The sequence below is a fragment of the Podarcis filfolensis genome (assembly GCF_964270895.1).
Source record: "Podarcis filfolensis genome assembly, chromosome: 5".
Taxonomy (NCBI): domain Eukaryota; kingdom Metazoa; phylum Chordata; class Lepidosauria; order Squamata; family Lacertidae; genus Podarcis; species Podarcis filfolensis.
This window is the reverse complement of record NC_139608.1, coordinates 47,125,488-47,140,685: the sequence shown is the minus strand read 5'-3', so window position 1 is coordinate 47,140,685 and position 15,198 is coordinate 47,125,488. Positions and strand designations below refer to the sequence as shown.

The 15,198-nt window shown below is 41.5% G+C and overlaps 1 protein-coding gene across 31 annotated transcripts in view; it reads right to left on the bottom strand.

Moving 5' to 3' along the window:
* Positions 1 to 9,436: 9,436 nt before the first annotated feature.
* The window catches only part of ADD3 (adducin 3), a 97,069-nt gene continuing 91,307 nt past the window's right edge, over positions 9,437 to 15,198 (bottom strand). For 18 of the 31 annotated variants that reach the window (XM_083616568.1, XM_083616569.1, XM_083616572.1 and 15 more), the window contains 2 exons: positions 14,710 to 14,833; positions 9,437 to 12,192 (listed from right to left, as the gene is read on the bottom strand). In XM_083616568.1, the coding sequence (XP_083472694.1) occupies positions 11,900 to 12,192; positions 14,710 to 14,833 (417 nt within the window). In that variant the 3' untranslated portion in view covers positions 9,437 to 11,899. Of the gene's footprint in view, positions 12,193 to 12,965; positions 13,062 to 14,709; positions 14,834 to 15,198 lie in introns of all 31 variants that reach the window. The other 13 variants (XM_083616570.1, XM_083616587.1, XM_083616584.1 and 10 more) reach the window with 1 other exon arrangement.

The window sequence follows — 15,198 nt, the reverse complement described above, 5'->3', positions numbered from 1 at the left end:
CCCATGTATAAGACTCCCCCTATTTCTGGGGACTTTGATTTAAGAAAATGTGGGGGGGGGGGGAGATACTATCTGTGTATAAGACGAGCCCAGATTTTGAACATTATTTTAGAGTAAAAAAACATAGTCTTATATACGGAAAAGTACAGTAAATTTGCAGACCGCCCTTTGCGCCTCAACCATCCTGGTTGACCTGCAATGAGTAAAAAAACAGTCTTATATACGGAAAAGTACAGTAAATTTGCAGACCGCCCTTTGTGCCTCGGTTTTCGAACGTTTCGGAACTCGAACGGTCTTCCAGAATGGATTACGTTCAAAAACCGAGGTACCACTGTATTCTGGAAGGCTTTTGGCCTTTATAGAGGCAGGATCCTATAGCTTCACAACATACATTAATTACAATCAATCTGGTATTTTACTCCGGTTTTCCACTCTGGCTTCTTATCATAGTGGGCTTTAATGGTTATTTAATTGCTGTTTCTGTCCATCACTGTTTTCAAAGGATTTTGCTATTTTTGTAAGGTGGCTTGTATCATGAAGAAAACCCAGGGTATGAGCATTTTGAATAAAAAATAAAAGTTCTGAACAGTAAATAAAAGTGGATACATTTTCCTATGGCATTATCTAGCCAGGGCAGACTTCTTGTGCCTAAGGCGGACAGTCAAGCACCCAAGGTAAAGTGTCACCTTAAGACGGTGCCTCTGCCTGCTGATTTCAGCAACTGCGTGCTCGCCTCTGAGGGAGACACATTTGTGCAAGCTCTAACCACGACCTCTTTTTACTTAACTGTGTTATGCCATCAAAGTTCTGTGTTAAATGAAACTTGGCTTCCTGCCAGCATAATGCACAGAAAAGGAAGGCTATAAAGTCAAAGCTGGGTTGGGACTCAAGAGGTCTAGCTTGAGGGCTTCTGTGTCACGTAGAGGGGGGAATCCCCCTCCCCACACAATTATCTCCCTATGTTGCGTCATGGTTCATCTTTTATAGAACTTAAGGCGATCCATGGTAAAAACTGGGTGGGATAATGAAGAATTTCCACATGCAGATATCTGTATCCCACCCTGTGGAACACCCTGCCACCAGATGTCAAAGAGAACAACAACTACCAGACTTTTAGAAGACATCTGAAGGCAGCCCTGTTTAGGGAAGCTTTTAATGTTTGATGCATTACTGTATTTTAATATTTTGTTGGAAGCCACCCAGAGCGGCTGGGGAAGCCCAGCCAGATGGGCAGGGTATAAATAATTTTTTATTATTATTATTATTATTATTATTATTATTATTATTATTATTATTATCATCATCATCATCATCATCATCATTACCATTATTATCACTATTATCATTATTATGTCAGCCTCTAAAAGCTACAGACGACAGAGAGGCTTGGCTTATTATTACTACCCAGAGGAAGGCCCATGCAGAGCTTGCCTGAGGCCTGGGGCAGGCAACTTGTTAGACTAAAGTTATAAACTCAAACAAAAAAGCAGCCATTCCCTTGTGGAGGCCCCAGCTGGCATAGCCTTCTGAGGTCAGGGGCAAGGAGGAGCGGAACCTTCTGATGGCATCTTGTGCAACAGCCTCTAAATCTGGCACTGTATGTAGCATGCAAGCTATAGTCTAAGAAACTGGCTGCTCTGATTGTATAGCCTACCCTGGTCCAGCACTTCTGTTCTATCTAGCACATCGTCTCCCCACACACCTGGAATTATTCTAAGAAGATAATCCTCCTCCCCACTGAGCAAATTGCAAGCTTCTATTGGTAGAAGACTCTGCATTTCTTTGTAGTGGTAGCTATTATCTATGGGTCCTGAACTGGCAGTATGATGGAGAGGAGGAAGAGGATCCTGGCGAGGGGTGTAGCTGGGACTGGGACACACCAGGGCAAGCTGGGGATGGGGAAGGAAGTACTCACAGAGTGACGGAGGATGCCTAGAGGATGGATGTCAATGCACTGGATCCAGAGCAGCAGGACTCATCTCCAGAGCCACAAACACAGTGGGTTCTGAGGCATAGGGAGCAGCGGGAGGGGTGCTATTGGAGGTTGAGACAGGCAAAAGCCCACAGCCCAGCTCCCTGGCTGGCCAGGTGGGGCTTATTAGCTCTAGAAAGAGGGCTGTGATTCCTCAGCTGGAGGAGGCTTGGAACAGATGAGGGTCACCTGCCTCGTCAAGCCCAGATGCTGCAATCAGCTGCAAGTACACAAGGGAAGTAGAGCTGAGGTGCTGTGTCTGCTCAACTGCTCATGTTGATGGACTTTGGCTTGGTTCCTCCTGGACCTCTATGGGACGGTACTTTGGGTATCTTGACTGCTAGAATTCAGATTTAGCTACTTTGTCGGAACAAAACAAAACAAAACAAATATATATATATATATATATAAATTCCTTCCAATAGCACTGAAACAAAAGTGTGCATGCACACGAAAGCTCATACCAATAACTAACTTAGTTGGTCTTTACGGTGCTACTGGAAGGATTTGTTTTGTTTTGTTTTGTTTTGTTTTGTTTTGTTTTGTTTTGTTTTGACTACGGCAGACCAACACGGCTACCTGCCTGTAATGATCTACTTTGATTGATCTTGGACTTCATTTCCTGACCTTTGCATGGATTGACTCCTGGACTTTGAACTTGTATACTGACTTGCTACCAGGTAGGCCAGGGGTTCAGGACACCCTGTAGCAGAAATCCACAAAGAGTTGTGAATCTTTAAACCTTCCCTCAACTTTTGGTGTTAAAAATGACACTAAAAGTTAGGAGGAACTGCGCCCACCATTTCTGCCTTTTTGGTGCAATGCTTTCAAAGGTCCCTTTGTTAGTGTTGCATCAAGGGAGAGCCAATAAATAAGTTATCCTGAATGAGGAACTGCATGGCATCAAAGCCTTCAGTCACTCAACACAAGCAGAAAGGATCACACTCGGAGTTCTGTCTCCCATCTCCTGCTGTATTAGTTACTGGCCCTGGGTGCTAATTTCATTTATTTCTCAGCTTTCTTCCATAACGGAACCTAATATGGCATACACTGACCAACCTACCTAGCTTTACCAAGTGCATGATGTGCTCACAGACTGTTAAGAAGCATCTATATCAAACAAGCAGCCACCTGAGCACAACAGCCATCTTTCCTGGAGCTGAGGTAGCTAGGCACTCATTTCTTTTCAACTTTGGGACCTTCTTCTTGTGCTGGCTCGTGTCTGGGTTCATGTTTCTTGACTTGCACAGACTGCTCAGTGGGCCGCCTTGCTCTAACTCAGGGGTCCCCAAACTAAGGCCCGCAGGCCGGATAAGGCCCGAGGGAATCGTTTATCCGGCCCGCAGCAACCCCTGCCACCCTCCACTCTTACCAGCGCTGCATTGCGCTGCGCGGCTGCCCACTTCTGGGTCAGAGGAGCACCGGAAATAGCTTGTGTGCATGCGCAAGCATTATTTCTGGTGCACATCCAGGTCGGAGGAGGCCCTGTGCACATGCGCACAAGCAATTTCCGATGCTCCTCCATCCCGGAAGTGCGCCGGAAATAGCGTGTGTGCACGCATATGGGCATACGCTCCCCCGCCCTCCGGCCGGCCGCACGATTGGCGCTGGAGACACCGGCCCGAAGCGCGGTAAGTTTGCTGACCCCTGCTCTAACTCAAGTCCTGACTTTCCCCTCTTGCAATGCTCATGGGAGTTGCTCACCTGCTCAAATCAGACTGCATGCTTTTTGATTTCAAGTCCTTGTCCTTCTTGACTAGGAGTCTCTGAACTTTGACTTTGGACTACAATCCAGCATTCACTCAACTCTGACTTAGGTGCATGATGGTTCTTCTGAACTGCTTCTTCTGAAATATGTCTTATTCAACTCAACGCAAGTCAAGGGTTCCTTTCCCTTAACTGTGAATCTCTGAAAAACAAAGACCAAAACACGACACCAGGTCTCAGTGATAGAAGAAAATGAAGAGAACCTTTGATCCAGAAGTTCTAAATATGTACAAAAAAAACCCTTTTTACCATTGAGTAGACAGAGCTTCCTTTTGTCTAACTCCAACATTCATTCCCCCCCCCCACCCCCAATGTTCCCTGGCCAGGGTGCAACTGAAAACAGCTCAGATCAATGTAAATTCTCCTGCTTGAATGGAATACTGACAAGATGATCATCCTATTGTCTTCCTTCACAGTTAGGCACCTGGTATCTGAAGCTGTGGCCCTCCAGTCTCTAACTCCCACCAGCCCCAGTCAGCATGGCCAGTGGTCAGGGATGATGGCCACAGGTACCCCATCCCTGATCTAAAGAAATATCTAAGGAGCCTTTGTCTTGTTCATCGACTCTCACTCACAAACTTAATTTTCACACAGCTGAAATCATGATTAGTTTGGCCCAACAGAAGGCTGTTTGGGAAGCCGATTTTATATTCACTGCTGCAATGCTGTGAACAAGGGTGGGAAGAAAAGAGTGGGTGACCCTTCTGCCTTTCTGCAAAGCAGGTGGCTTCCCTACTGCACGTCAACTGCTGTCCTCACGGTGTATTTGACACACATCTAACAGCAACAAAATGACTTTCACTCCCTCAAGCTTCTCTTCAAGCTATTTTTGAGTACGATCCTACCCACTTACCCTGTTGATGGCTGAGTGCAGAGGGGCAGGTAGTAGAAAGGTGCATTGTTGCCTCTCTGATGGCCAGCAGGCGGAGAATGCCAGCAGAGGAAACAAGAGGGAAGCTCTCAATGGGGTCATTCAGGATGGGGCTACTGGTAGATCCAAGGCCTTAAGGAGTCTAAGCCACAGGCATCTGATTGGCCACCATTAGAAAAAGGACTAGATGGGCCACTGGTCTGATCCAGCAGGCTCTTCTTCTTTCATAAGAAATGGCTGGATAGATACAGGAGAGATATGGATCATGGCCAATGGCATACATCAATTCAGAAAGCAGCAGTGGGATTGTATAGGATGCAGAGTAAAGGGAAATGTATAGTCTCAGTCATGTACAAGCTGACTGGACGTGGAATCTGCTCAGGTTCTCCATGAAGGTCAGTCTGCTCCTTCAACCACCCTATAACCACACCAATGTTTATTTGCTGCCCATGAGGACAGCAAATATTCAAAAGTATCTCCCCTTTTCTTTTAATTAGCATTATGGTTGTATTATTTAATTAGCCATTATTGCTGCAAGCCCTAGGCTCTGTGGTTTAACCCACAGCACCCCGCCCCGTGTCCCAATAAAGAGTGTAGGAGCAGATAAACTTGGGAGTTGCCAAACTCTTGGTAACTTTGCCAAGAAACCAGGACACACACAGAGATGCAAATAATGATGAGTAGGGTGTGATGGCAAGAATGATAAGAGGTTGGATCCAAAAACTATGACTGTGTCTACTTCTGTTTATTCTGCATCCGGTGCACGCCCACAGCTGGGTAGGAAGAGTGTTCACACGTTAGCCACAATCCGTATCTATTGTGTCATTTCTTACAAAATACTGCATTTTGATGCATCCCCGCCCTCCCATCAGCTTGGATTAGTGTCAAGAAAAAGAACAGTGTAGTTGAATTTGAAGTTGATGATGTGTACACAGCCTGAGTTAGCCACTGTTTATCATCAGTACCTTATCCACTTGATTTGAATGGGACTAAAGCAGGGGTGACTAGCCTGTGTCCCTCTAGCTATTTTATTATTATTATTATTATTATTATTATTATTATTATTATTATTATTATTAAAATGTATATCCCACCCCTCCTCTCAAAAGGAGCGCAGGGCGGCAAACAGCAAGCAATACAACAATAAACACATCTTTAAAATCCACTTTAAAACAATTCCAATACTAATGCAGGTGATGAAAATACAACGGAGATGGTGCCTGTCTAACATTTAAGGAGAGGTGCCATAACAAAGGCCCGATTTCTATACTGTGCAGAATGGACCTCCTGATAAGTTGTTATTTGTAGGAGGCCCTCACAAAGTGATCAACTGGGTATGTAAGAGGTGAGATGATTTTTCAGGTTCTTGGACTGCAAACTCCAACCAGCCCTGGCCACTGGGGGTAGTTGGGAGACCAACAACATCTGCAGGGCAACAGTATGACTTAGAATCATAGAATCATAGAGTTGGAAGAGACCACAAGGGCCATCGAGTCCAACCCCCTGCCAAGCAGGAAACACCATCAGAGCACTCCTGACATATGGTTGTCAAGCCTCTGCTTAAAGACCTCCAAAGAAGGAGACTCCACCACACTCCTTGGCAGCAAATTCCACCGTCGAACAGCTCTTACTGTCAGGAAGTTCTTCCTAATGTTTAGGTGGAATCTTCTTTCTTGTAGTTTGGATCCATTGCTCCGTGTCTGCTTCTCTGGAGCAGCAGAAAACAACCTTTCTCCCTCCTCTATGTGACATCCTTTTATATATTTGAACATGGCTATCATATCACCCCTTAACCTCCTCTTCTCCAGGCTAAACATGCCCAGCTCCCTTAGCAGTTCCTCATAAATTAGATTAGTCTGAATCTAGTCCAAAAAAGGCAGGGGGAACCAATTCAACACTGACTAGTCAATTCTTTCATGGTTGTAATTTCAGAACATTCAGATCCATCAAATTCTGTGCCTCCAGAGAACAAGTTGGGAGTGGAGGTGGAGTGAGAGGCTCACAGACAGAGGCTGTGCAATGTTTTCAATCGCTAGATTTTTACATTCATCTGATGTTTACACACACGTTGGCCTGGTTGACATACAACTCTAAGCCATGATTTATTTAACCAGGCACAAATTATCTTGTGCTTAAGGGTGGGTGATGGGTTCACACATAACACCGAGCCATTAAAAAAGCAAAAACAAAGGCTTCAGAGATCGTGTTTTCAGTACAGAAATCCTAGTTAAGTCACCGGGCAGGGTTCACACTTAACACTAAGCCATGGTTTAATAAGCCATAGACTAGCATTATGTGTGAACCAGGTGTGAACCTTGTGAGTAGAGCCATTGGTAGTTATGTCGACTCTACAGAGCATATGAAGTGTTAATGTAAGCCTTTGAGTTGCACACAACTCTTCTTTATAGGTCATCAAAGCAGAAAAATAAGAAAACTTGTTCGAAGCTGAGGCAAATGGTGTCATCGCAGAAGAGCCATATTGAGTTTTTCTGAGAAAGTTGCAAGGAGGCAGCGTTGAGCAACCAGATCTGGTCATTCAATGCAGCTGATCCCTCCAAGACGCACAACACCCATCTCAAACGCATATGTGGGAAGAACTGAAAGTTGAGCATGGAATGGTGCAGTCCCACTTAGGTGAATGCTGGCCCATGAAACTTCAGACCACAGTAAGTTTTGGGGCAGGCATAGGCAAACTCGGCCCTCCAGATGTTTTGAGACTACACTTCCCATCATCCCTGACCACTGGTCCTGTTAGCTAGGGATGATGGGAGTTGTAGTCCCAAAAACATCTGGAGGGCCGAGTTTGCCTATGCCTGTTTTGGGGGGTGGGATGGAAAGAGACATAAGCATACCAAACACTATCCATTTCTTTCCATGAATGGATCCAAACTTGCATCATACTAAAGGTGTCTTCAGAAAGAGGACTGCTGATTTTTTTAAAGAGACCTTAATATTATGTGATGATGTATACAATAAATGGAGTATCTAAATAAAACAAAAAAGGAATCATAGGGTTTCAGGCAGTCTTTTGTTTTAAACTATCCCTTCCAGTATGACGGATCCTTCTACTTGGCATACATTATAATATAAATAATCCTGCAGTTCTTTATTTCATGATATGGCAATGTATAGGAATGTTTGGATCTAGGTGATGCTGCCTCTTAAAAGATGGTCTGTAGCACTCTGATATTCAGCTCCATTCTGCTCCCGTTTGTTTTAAACACCCTGATCTAAAATGCTTTGCCTAACTGTTTGATGTGGAACCTGCATGTAAATCTAAAATGTGTGATTTGCATAGTTAGCTCTAAGATTTACATGCTGCCCCATGTGAATTTGATTTCAAAGCAGTTTATAATCACGTAACATCACATCATTTGCTGTGAGCATGTATATACAGGCATGTTCACTCAATGTATATGTGCTCGCAAGTGTCCACTGCAAAGGGCTGCCCAGCAAGTGTGTATGTACTACATGCACTTTCAGGGAAATGTATTTTATGCAGATTCTACATTAAAAACTTCAGTTAGTGTCTCCACCCAAGAACTTTGTATTGAAGCGGTCCTAAAATGGAGAGTAAATCTGCCTTGTTAAATGTGATAGCTCCATAATCTACTCAAGAGTATAACATTCTAAAAAAAGATATATTCTGGTACCCAATACAGTTTGCAAAAGCAAGCATAATATTCTTAAAAGATTTTAAGGAAAATGTGTACATGTGTGTGGGAAGTGGGGGAAATCCTCTGAGATAAACATTCCATTTCTGGGTTTCCAACTGAGCTGATAAACATAGATGTCCAAAAAAGCCAGCTGTTCCCTTTCATCTGTTTGAAGTGCAGCTGGAATAATGCCCACAGAGCCTCCACCAAAATACTTTCTTTGAAAGCAGCTTGCTAATTGTCTTTCAAGGGATTAATTCCACATACACAAAAAAATGCGAAAGGGAGCAGATGCCACCTAATGGACATTGGTAGTATAGCCTTGCTATACTAGAGTCCCATGGACTGCAAGAAGATCAAACCTATCCATTCTGAAGGAAATCAGCCCTGAGTGCTCACTGGAAGGACAGATCGTGAAGCTGAGGCTCCAATACTTTGGCTACCTCATGAGAAGAGAAGACTCCCTGGAAAAGACCCTGATGTTGGGAAAGATGGAGGGCACAAGGAGAAGGGGACGACAGAGGACGAGATGGTTGGACAGTGTTCTCGAAGCTACCAGCATGAGTTTGACCAAACTGCGGGAGGCAGTGGAAGACAGAAGTGCCTGGCGTGCTCTGGTCCATGGGGTCACGAGGAGTCGGACACGACCAAACAACAACAAGAAGTATAGCCTTGCACTGCATACACAGGACTATATCACAGTAATAATTATGACATTGACAGTATACTCTGCTCTGAATGGTTAATGTCTGTTGGGAGTGTATACACAAACAAGCAGAAGCAATTGTGGATCAGTTGCTACAAATGTAGAAGTCATATTGCAACACAGTCTCCTTGTTTCAGAGACTACCTAATTTTTTAAAGTTTCTCTATGGACAAGTAGAAGTCTACAAACCCGACTAGGGATATGCATTTATAATACTCTAGCCTAACAACCGTGTATATTATGTGATTACAGAGTTGTAGACCTTCTGAGGATAAAACACAGTAGAGAAAAAATCACATATTTGTGTTTGCCATATGGTAATTTTGGAGTTCATTTTCTATTTTCAAATAGAAGTTATTATTCTTAAACTATACAGCTCCTGTCTTCTGCTACATATGATTGCTTTAAGCCTACAGGTTATGCAGGTTGAGGAATGCTGTGAATAAGTTAGTTGCCAAAATCCATCTATTTAAAATACTGTTTATTTGTGATTTAACATTAATTAGCATTACATCTATGAGCAATTTCCAACAACATTTATATATTTTTTTCCACAGGACACAGAGTTGGCTGGCTCATTCTTTATGCCAAAGCAAGTAAATAGAGGCATTAGCAAAAAAAAGGTGCAAATAGTTCACGGTTGCATTTTTTAAAAAATATTTATGCACATTGCATTCATTTAGATATATTTTTTAAAAGTTATGAAAAGCATAGTTCACAGGTTACTGTTTCTACATATGTTGTAATACAACACAAAAATGTAGAACATAAACAAAGTTAAGCAACTTATAGATTTCCACTATTTTTTTTAAAAGAACACACTGATTCCAGTATTTTGAGATATCTAGAATATCGTTTCCAGAGTCACTCCAGCGCTGCATTTTCACACTTACACAGTCAAAGCTAACCAGCCCTGCAACATGCTATAGTCAATTTTTTTTCATGCCAAACCACAACCCAGCCATATTTTAACAATCTATATACGGTATATATTTCAACTGGCAATCTGGGAGTCACATTGATATTTGAGGTGTATTTGCTCTTGTGGCTACTGATGAACAAAGGCTAGTTTAAAGGCCCTAGGCAAATTTCCATGTTTAGCGTGTATTTACAGGTTTGAATTTTTCTTTCTTAAGTTTCAAAGCAAAATAAAGCTACCAGCAAAAAGGAGCAAGTGGCAGGATCAGCGCCTATAGCGCTTGACTAATTGGATCTAAGATTCCTTGAGAAGGCAAAACTCAGATTAAAATTATCCCATTAAAATCAATGATAGCAAGGGGAGAACGTGTGGCACTCCATATGAAAGCCTATACATTTTATATGAAACAGCTGTTCCATTAATTTAATAAAAAATACCCCCAAATCCATACCATATATTTTATGAAAAATAATCCACAAGCTACTATTCTCTTTACCTCCAACCCCTTATTCTTCCCATTTCACTTTCCCTTTTTCGGTTTTGTCTCCTTCATTTGGTTGTGGGCTTTTCCAGAGGATCAGTTGATAGTGCAACGTAGATGCAGTTGCTTCTAAGCTGTTGCATGAAATCTAGACTCCATCCCTTGTGGAAGCACTTTTGCCATGGGCATTTTGCATTTTCCTGCACCTGGGTGGCAATGTTCACTCGAACGAGCAATCTTTGCCACTGGAGTGCTGCCAGAATGTAGCTGCATGAGTTTTACACTCTTCACCCGATGGCCTTGACATTCTGTCAGCATGGTACCAGCACTCTGTATCTGCAAAGAGGAAGCTCAAAGAGGACTTGCAACTGAGTGTCTCAAGGCAAAGAGGGAAAGAAACCCCTTGTGGCTTTATCTTGACCAACAAGTAAGTCCTCAAGACTTTGCCCTGAGAATTTAGTTGGACATGCTGCAGAAGTAACACAGAATGGCTAAGGGACATACTTGGAACTGATCTCCTGGATAGGCCATATGTTAACAAGTTTATTTTTCTTCATTCAACAGCAATACCATGAGGAAAAAAATACAGTAAGATTTAAACCTGAATCCAGTTAAGTTTATACGCTTTCAACACCCAATAATCAGAGGTTCTGGATTCCTGAATTATATTTAAGTATACTCTACACCAAGCATCCTTAAATACATTCTATTGTTAAATGCTTGGTTTACATGCCTATAATACTTTATACTGAGTGGTATACAAAAATTTCAACGTATAAAATTCTTTTTCTGTTTTGCCATAGTTAAACTAAGTTATCAATGTTAAGCGTATAAAATCCCCTTTATTGAAAAATAAGGGCTTTCTCCCTGCCCCCCCAACTGATAGAATAAAAAAAGTTTTCAAAAATTATATCTTACTAAAATGAAGTATTTGGCAAAAGTTATTATCGATGAATGCAATTTTTACAGAGTCTGTAAAATTCCAAATGCAATTCCTTTTACAGTTTCCCCCTCTTAATATTATGTGCCAGTGACCTATGGTTGAAAAGGTGAGGTGAACAGCACCCTGTGAGGCAGGGGTAAAACAACTGCTATGGTCAAAATCACAATACTAAGAAGTATCATCCAATTACAGAGTGAGGCAGTAGATTAAAAAAACCAACATTATCTGATAACTCAACAGCTACCTTAGTGACACTGTGGTGAAGGTCTACTAATTGAGAAAACTCTCCATGTGTAGCCATAAGGGTATTTGAAATTACAATAGTGCTATATTGGAACACCTGCCAGTGTTAGTTTGTGGTGGACCTATTAAGTATTTCAAACCCTCATAGTAATTCCTACACCAACTAATTAAGAGATGAATTCTTTGCTTCATTAACATAACATTGTTTCTATTTAATTTTATTTTCCAGTTCTGCTTTTAGGTTAAGGCCCATTTTTCTGCACAACCCTACCTAACGTGACTAAAACGTGAACTAAAACATGGGTTTGAAATGTGCAATGTAGCCTTGGAATGAACTGCACTCAGGCTTCCACCTTCTCCTTCTTTTTGTTCTTTTTTAGGAAAGATGGAGTACGGAACTTCTTCTTCTTCTTTGATGGTGATTTCGAAGGAGAGCCCTCGGGGGAAAGGGTCTCCTCAATTTTTTCAGAGGCCTTAATGGTGATCTCCACATTCTCTACAGTACTAGTGGTTAACTGGCTGACTCTGTGTGCAAGATCCTCGTCCACATCATGTGAATCTTCTTTGCCATTCATTACAACAGCCGGCATCTCCAGAGAGACGAGGTTAGCATCCTGTTGGTAATCATCATTTTCTGTAAAAAAAGAGAGAAAGCAAATGGAGGCATTTTACTCTTTGTTATAGTGATGGTTATGCAGCAATTCTGCACAGGTCTAAAATGCAAGCAGCATATTGGGACACTGAGAGAATAACTAGTAAAGCTCCCCTCCTTCCTCTACCAGTATCTTATTTTTGTTTAGGTATTTATATCCCACTTTCCCAGGCAAAATAATCTACAAAGCGGTGTTTTCCTCTTGCCCCACGTTTTATTTGAACAAACATGCCAGGATGTAACTCATTAGCTATATTAATTGTAGGATGTGTGGAATCAAGGTTTTCAGCTATGTCCTAGCCACAACTGGACACTTACAGGCAGTATATCTGAATAGAATGTGATGCAGTGACAATTCCAACAGAGCAACATCATAGACTATTATGTTAGCCTTGTATTATGAGCCAATGCACACATAATCCTGGGAAAGAAATGCGAGTGCTTTCTCCAAATGATACGAACACAAATTGTTTCAGGAACAGGAGATCAACATGATGTTGAAACTGTCTCTAAGTGACCTGTTCTGAAGAATGAATGAGATTATAGGTAAACCTACCCTATTTAGAGAGAAGATATTGGATTTAAACTTCTGATAAATCCAGAAGGATTCTTAAAAGATGTAGCTCAAGAAAATAAATCATAGTCTTCACATATTGGCAAGATGACTATATTTTCCTTTCCTGAGTAATTAAAAGTAATTGGCAAGGAAGGGTCTAACAGGCTCACGATACTGCATAGGACATTACATTGTATACCTTCTACTTTTTCAGGGACATTTTGTGGGGATTGAGTTTGAGAATTAATTTGTGAAACAGATGACCCGTCATCTGAGAATAATTCCTGATCAGCATCTGTAGGACAAGAGCTTGAGTTAGTAAAAGCCATGCCAAAATGAAACAAATGCAAGGAGATCAGTGTAGGTTAGTGCATACAAAACACAAGCAACTTCACTAGTACTGACCTGATTATACTAATGTTAACACATATAATTATACTAATTTCATCCTATTAGTAACCCAAACTTAGTATATTATAACACACTCTAGATGGTCCCAATTATTTAGAAGTATTCCATGCAAACATACGTTGGTTACTATACAAAATAGACAGAACAAACTATGCAACGTTAGTGCTGAAAATGCTAGTGTTAGACAACAGCAAATTAGCAATTAAAGTTCCTTATCAGATGCTTTGAATGAAGATGGGTGGAAAAGTTTGTTGTAATGCAATATTTTTACCTTTGAATCTTTACGCTTTCAAAAATAAGAAATGGGCAAGTTAGAAGTTTGCTAGCAATAATATCAAGATTGAAGACAAGAGAAAATACTACTGTCAGACTGTTTTTTCTTGAGAAAATATGATTTAAAGATACTTACCTTCTCCCCTGCTGGTTGTACTATTGACCTGATACTAATTTCTAAGGCAATGACACAATCCTTTGTTTTCAGATGCCGACATGCACTTATAACAGCAACATGAGAAAGCAATACAACTATGTAACAGATGCCATCCTTCCTTTCCATAGAAGCCCTTTTATAGGACTATGAAATTTAACAAGTGTCCAGTTTAAAAATTTACCCAAGACTATTAGAAGTAGTGAGAGTAAAATTAGGGCTGCCATATGTCTGGATTTTTCTGGACATTACCAGGATTTCAAAGGTGGAATTGACATCCAGGGGGAATTTCTGAAAGGTGGCACTTTCTGGAGGATCTTAGGCAATTCTGAGAAAAGCTCAACAACTTTTGGGGTGTCCTGGTTTTTACTTTTTGAAATATGGCAACCCTAGTAAAATAGCATGTTCAAAGGGTTTGGTGGTGAAGGGTAAAAAAAGATGACCGGCCAGTCCTAAAGAAACTGCCCTGGCCCCCTTGGATTGGAACAACTACTGGCCAGCTGTAAATACTCTCCTCCTTGGGGAAGGTGGTTGAGAGTGCAGTGGCTGGGAAACTGCAAGCATTCTTGGAGGACAGATTATTTACATCCATTCCAATCTGGGTTCAGTCTTGGCCATGGGACTGAGTTGTCTTTGGCCACCCTGATAGATGCCTTTACAGACAGTAAGAGAAGGGGAGTGCAATCTTGCTCCTGCTTCTTGATCTCTCTATGGCTTTCAATACTACTGAGCACGCGTGGATTGGCTCCATGGAATGGAGTGACCCCTGATCAAGTCAAGATTAGATTCCCTTAGAACTACAAATCACATTGATTCATTTCATGTTTTAATATCCATTGATGTAAGTAGGTTCAAAAGGGCCAAATAACATTCAATATTTTACTGGTCACAACACAGCATAGCATTACAGAGAAGGAAGTCGTGAGAGATAAATTCTTGCCAGAAGAGATTCAGGCCTTTAAAAAGTGGAGTTATTGAAGCTGCCATTGATATTATTTAATGTAATCGCTCTTAGTTTAAAAATTTAAAGTCATTTTTGGTGAATTTAAACTTCACTAAATCTTTACCTGAATATTTTCCATCACCAGTTTATCAGAACACTCACCATCTACTCCTTGTTGCTTGCGTTCGATTGTCCGCTTGTACTCTTCCAGTTCCTTTTCAGTGAGATGACTGAATGGGTTGGGAGGGGCTGGTGGGGCATGCTCGTCTTCTTCAAACTGCATTGGCTGGAAGAAAAAATAAAATAAATTAAAGGGGAGAAAGGCAATACAAAAAACAAGCACATTGAACAATTACAAATGAGCCTATTGCTGTTGATAGGATCCTTCAAAGTAAGAATCTGAAAGGAGTGCAGCATTTTCAAAAACCATCAGCAGAACACAGAATTGTAGAGTTGGAAGGGACCATGAGGGTTGTCTAGTCCAACTCCCTGCAATGCAGGAATATTTTGCCCAACATGAGGTTCGAATCCATGGCCCTGAGATCAAGAGGCTCACACTCTATCAACTGAGCTACCATATTTTTCCGTGAATAAGACTAGGTTTTCCCCCTTAAAAATAATGTCAAAAATTTGGGGGCATCTTATACATCT